Genomic DNA, 6,011 nt, shown 5'->3' with positions numbered 1-6,011 from the left:
GACTCATACATACAAACAGTAAATAAAATAAAAGGGAATAAAACACAGAGAAACCCTATGTACGTTACCAAGAATTTCCTGTGTCCTCCAGAGGCAAGAGTTTGGAAACCTGAGCCCACGCCCCAACAGAATTGGGACCTCAAGTATGGAGCTAATGAGTACCTGGGTCTGTTGCCCTTTTTATCCCCTGCTGGGACCCTTCCTCACTACCGTATGTATGAGGGGGGAGTGCCCAGGAAATTGTCCCTTGGGACCCCCTGTAGAGAGCTGCAATTCTCATGCCAGTTGCTGTCATATAATATTGGCACTTGCCAGTACCCAATATTATTATGAAAATATGGGCTTGCTTTAACCCATATGGGGGCGATCAGAATGATACCAAACATGAGGGGTGTCTCCTGTCCCAGTCCCCCAGAAACTATCCTTCCTAACTGGTGGGTATAGGCAGTCCCTGTTTGGTATCATTGGGAAGCATGGGACCTCCTCATAACCAATAAATGATTTATGAGGATGTGAGATATGGATCCCTTTTTATAATCCATATTTTCTCCTAGTTGCACCCCCTGCAGTTCTTAGGTCCACCCTTTGCCTTTCTTTGATCAACAGATAAAAGAAACCAATGCCCCCAGCTTCCGTGCCCCAAATGGCCTGGCTCTAAATTGTCTGATAACCCGGATGAATTTGTCACCTTCCACAGTCCCTTGTTGCGTATTTAATTAATTAAGGGTCTTTGTGGACACAAAGCAAAATGTTGCCAGGTTTAACTCTGGACATGCCAGGGAAATACAATGCTGATATGACATATACAGGTATATATTTATATTCCATAACAGGAGGCAAGGATGACCTTCTCCAAGTGCATGGGCTTCTAAACCAGTCCATTACCATGTCATACCACCAACCCTTGGAACTTCCTGTGAAAATGGCAATCTGGGAAATCAAACGAGGTAGAAAAATCTTTGCATTGGCAGAATATAATGGAGGTCAGCTTGAAATACACAATGAGCAGTTTATGGACCGGTTACAAGCGTCCGACAGCGGAGCATCATTAAGAATTAGCAGTCTGAGAATGGAGGACACTGATGTCTTCAAAGCTGAAATCATTCTGACCAATTTACAGATACAAACGGTGTATTTTAATCTCACCGTGCATGGTATGTATCCCTTTTTCTTCCCCTTTTATTTAATTTTTTGCATTTTTGTGAGGATAATATTCATCCGAATTTTGCCCCCAAATATAAATGAAAGGAGAACAAAAACTTCCATTTTAACCTTTATCATTGCCCCCAAAATAAAGGTCTACTTGCCCCCAGGAAACAAAAATCATTTCTTACAACCCTAAGATTTATTCATATAGAATTCCAGATCACGTGATTTATTTTCTCATTCAGAGCCAGTTCCTGCGCCAACCATAAGCGCTTATACGGGGAGATACAGCGAGGGTCCGTGTGAATTTACTCTGAATTGTTCTGTCCCAACAAACACGTCACTCATATGGTTCAGCTGGATGTACAGAGAAGGGGATTCTGGGTACCGGCACCATGCAAATGGCAGCTCTATCAGCATCACGTTACAGAATTTGGCAGAGACAACTGAATTCCTTTGTTTGGCCCAAAATCCTGCGGATATAAAAAATGCCTCTTTCAATTCGCAGCAAATCTGCCAAAACTTGAAGTCATCGGCCAGTAAGTAATAACTGGGGTCATGATGCCATGTTTGTTAAGGTTTTTATTATTTCTTTCATAATTATTATCCTTTATCTATATAGTCCTAAAATATAGCATAGTGTCTACAGAGATTATACATCATTCCCATAAGTCCCTGCCCCAGTGGAGCTTACAATCTAAGGTCCCTATCACATTCCCATCAGCCCCTGCCCCAGTGGAGCTTACAATCTAAGGTCCCTATCACATTCCCATCAGTCCCTGCCCCAGTGAGCTTACAATCTAAGGTCCCTATCACATTCCCATCAGCCCCTGCCCCAGTGGAGCTTACAATCTAAGGTCCCTATCACATTCCCATCAGTCCCTGCCCCAGTGAGCTTACAATCTAAGGTCCCTATCACATTCCCATCAGCCCCTGCCCCAGTGAGCTTACAATCTAAGGTCCCTATCACATTCCCATCAGTCCCTGCCCCAGTGGAGCTTACAATCTAAGGTCCATATCACATTCCCATCAGTCCCTGCCCCAGTGGAGCTTACAATCTAAGGTCCCTATCACATTCCCATCAGTCCCTGCCCCAGTGGAGCTTACAATCTAAGGTCCCTATCACATTCCCATCAGCCCCTGCCCCAGTGGAGCTTACAATCTAAGGTCCCTATCACATTCCCATCAGTCCCTGCCCCAGTGGAGCTTACAATCTAAGGTCCCTATCCCATTCCCATCAGTCCCTGCCCCAGTGAGCTTACAATCTAAGGTCCCTATCATGTTCTCCAATGATTTTTTCTTCCCCCGTTTCTATTTCAGATAGAACAAGGTGGATAAAATTTTCAGTTCTTTTCTTAGTTGTTGCAGTTCTGTGCCTGGTTTTGCTGCTCTTCATAAAGATAACAAAGCACTAAGGTAAGTCATTTTATGGGTAGTGAGGGTTCCTAATTCTATGGGCAAATTACTGGTGTCTTGTCGACAATCATAGCAAAACAGGGGCAAAGTAGTAAAACAGTTGGAACACTGAAAAATCCAAGTTTTATAAGATTTCTTGTGGCAAAACAAGCAAATTCATATTCAAGTTCAAGAAACTCAATCGGTTCAGATTTATTGAGAGCAAAATAAAAATCTCAAAAGCAGCATCTAAAAGCTGGTAGGTTTATACTGGAATTAGTGGGAGTTGTATTTATGCTCTTGAGATTAATGAGAAATTTGTCAGGCTCATTAAAAAAGATAGAATGCGGTTTCACTATGTTTGAGTTGTTTTTTCACTTGTTTAAGCTTTTGGATTTTTTAGCGCCAAAACTCGAAAAAGTCACAGAAAAAAGTCACAACTTTATAGAGATTTACTGTGTCAAATAAATCTGAATCCGAGAATTTCCCAGCTAAAACTTGCCGAGATCTTGTAGAAGTCAATGGCAGATTTCCCTTCCCTGGAGGATCCTTCTTTGCTTCAAAACTAGTGATGAGCGAATTTTTTTGCCAGGCATGCATTCGGAGCAAATTTCCACATTTCACCCTTGGCAAATTGTTTTGCAAAATTTATGCGAAAATTTGCTGCAGAAAAATTTGTCACAACAAAAAAAGACACAGCAACGAAAAAGTCGTGCAACAAACGCGTTTCACAGATTTTTCACCATTTCGCAAAATTTTCCGTTTGTTTTGCAAATTTTTCTATGAAGCAAAGCGGGACAGATTCGCTCATCACTATTCAAAACTTTGTTTTTGGATTTTTGATGCTGTTTATTTTGTGCGACAATTAAAAACCGTAGAGGTTTTGGTGCACACTTTCGTAACTTTTTCAATTCAGACTTTTTAGTGAATGTCAGACATCTGTGGATATAAGTTCGGATTTTAAAAACAAAAAAATACGGAAATGTTAGAGTTTTAGTAAATCTGCTTGAGTTTTTGAATTTGAAAAAAAATGAATATTGGAAAATTTTTAGAAATCTAGCCCTTACCATTTTCTTTATCAAATGCTCCCTGTACCTATTTCTGCAGCAGAAATGAAAGCAGAGCAGGAGGTAATTCTTACAATGCGGATAAATATGATTGGCGATGTTGCCCATAGCAACCATCCAGCAATTAGTTTTGGGCAGTGGCTTACAAGAAAAACAAAGCAAGTATCTAATGATTAGTGATGGGCGAAATGTTTCGGCAGGCATGGATTCGCGGCGAATTTCCGCGTTTCGCCATTGGCGGATTGTTTCACTAAACGTATGAAAAAATTTGCTGCGGAAAAATTCGCCGCACGTCCAAAAATTGTCGCCGGCGTAAAAAAAGAATAGCCGCGGGCGACGAAATAATAGCCGCGTGCGACGAAACAATAGCCGCGCGACAAAATAATAGCCGCAGGCGACGAAACAATAGCCGTGCGACAAAATAATAGCTGCGGGAGACGAAACAATAGCCGCGCGTGACGAAACAATAGCCGCGCAACAAAACAATAGCCGCGGGCGACGAAACAATAGCCGCGCGACAAAATAATAGCTGCGGGTGACTAAACAATAGCCGCACGACAAAATACTAGCCGCGGGCGACAAATTTTTTTTGTCGCACAACATTTTCGCCGTTTCGCGAATTTTTCGCCGTTTCACGGATCTTTTTAAAGATTCGCAATTTTTTCGGCGAAGCGAAACGGAACAGATTCGCTCATCACTACTAATGTTTTTTGTCACCTGCGTCTTTTTTTGTTTTGCCGTCCGTGCCCTTTTTTTGACGCGGCTGCACCCGATTTTGACGCGACCACATCCGATTTGCCACGCGACAATTTTTTACACACGCCGAATTTTCACGGAAGTTTTGTGAAACAGTTTCGGAAATTTGCTGCAAATCCATGCCTGGCGAAAAAAATTTGCTCATCACTACAAAGATCTAATTGGCTGCTATAGGCAATTGTACCAGTGATACTTATCCCCAGTGTTATTACACCAGCCTTGTCTGACTGGGTTCCCAATATTAGATATATGCCTAATATACGGCAACACTATTAGATTTATTTATCAAAATTCATATTTGTGTAATTGTCATATTTTCCTACATTGATCAACCTTGAATGTTTAAAAAAAAATGCAAATATTGTCTTATTGTGAAATATCCAAATAAAAAAATTTGCTAAAAAAGTAAATAAAAATTGAATACCATGAATTCGTAAATTTCAGTACTTTTTAAATGGCAAACCTTAAAAAAAAAACACTCGAGAAGCTAGAATTGAATTGAAGTATTTACATTTGAAACTAGGACAGCTACTATTAACTTCTAAATGACCTTGCAAGCTTATAGATGCCGAAGTTTTACATTAGAGTTTTTCCCTTAAGAAATATTGAAAATTGAGGGTTTTTTTAATCATTACTCAATTTCATGTTTTTTAACGCAAAACAAGATATGAATGTTGATGAATCTGCCCCTGTATATTATGCATTTATATATATATATACTGTATATTGGAGCCCAATCACTATTATTATTATAGGGGAGATATAAGCAGAGCCTCTGCATTTAGACACAGGGCACTGGGAAAGGGGGGAAATGTAACTGCGGGAACAGTTCATTGACTTAAGGAGGGGGAATGGGGACCTGTGCAGGGGGGGGCACTATTTCAAAATGGATAAGGTTTTGTTTTCCTTCAGATCACTGTTCCAACTAGTCATTAGTCACTAGTGATGGGCGAAAAGTTTCGCCAGGCATGGATTCGCGAAACGGATGAAAAATGTCGCCGCGGAAAAAAAGAATAGTCGCGGGCGACAAAATAATAGCCGCGGGCGATAAAACAATAGCCGCGGGCGACGAAATAATAGCCGCGTGCGAAGAAACAATAGCCATGCGACAAAACAATAGCCGCGGGCGACAAAACAATAGCCGCGGGCGACAAAACAATAGCCGCAAGACAAAATAATAGCCGCGTGTGACGAAACAATAGCCGTGCGACAAAACAATAGCCGCGGGCGACGAAGCAATAGCCACGTGACAAAATAATTGCAGCGGGCGACGAAACAATAGCCGTGCGACAAAATAATAGCCGCGGGCGACAATTTTTTTTTTGTTGCACAACATTTTCTCCGTTTTGCAAATTTTTCGTCGTTTCGCGGATCTTTTGAAAGATTTGCGAATTTTTGGGCGAAACGGAACAGATTCGCTCATCACTATTAGTCACTATAGATTAGACACCTGTGTAATGTTACCGATCATCACATTCTAAGGCAGGGACCCCCAACCTTTTATACCTGGGAGACACGTTTAAAAGGAAAAAGTGTTGGGGAGCAACACAAGCATGAAAAATGTTCCTGGAGGTGCCAATAAGGGTTATGATTGGCTATTCGGTAGCCCCTATGTTGACTGAAAGCCTAGAGATGACTCTGTTTCGC

General features: G+C 41.3%; 1 protein-coding gene across 1 annotated transcript; it reads left to right on the top strand.

The window, feature by feature from the left end:
- Positions 1-867: 867 nt before the first annotated feature.
- Positions 868-1,685, top strand: LOC116408211 (SLAM family member 6-like; the record flags this gene model as incomplete). The annotated part of the gene is made up of 2 exons (XM_031894915.1): positions 868-1,154; positions 1,392-1,685. Coding segments are annotated over exons 1-2 (562 nt in total), but the record flags the coding sequence as incomplete, so codon positions are not given.
- Between the last annotated feature and the right edge of the window lie 4,326 nt (positions 1,686-6,011).

Source organism: Xenopus tropicalis, unplaced genomic scaffold (genome assembly GCF_000004195.4).
Source record: "Xenopus tropicalis strain Nigerian unplaced genomic scaffold, UCB_Xtro_10.0 Sca40, whole genome shotgun sequence".
In the NCBI taxonomy this organism is placed as follows: Eukaryota; Metazoa; Chordata; class Amphibia; order Anura; family Pipidae; genus Xenopus; species Xenopus tropicalis.
This window is presented reverse-complemented; position numbering and strand designations above follow the sequence as displayed.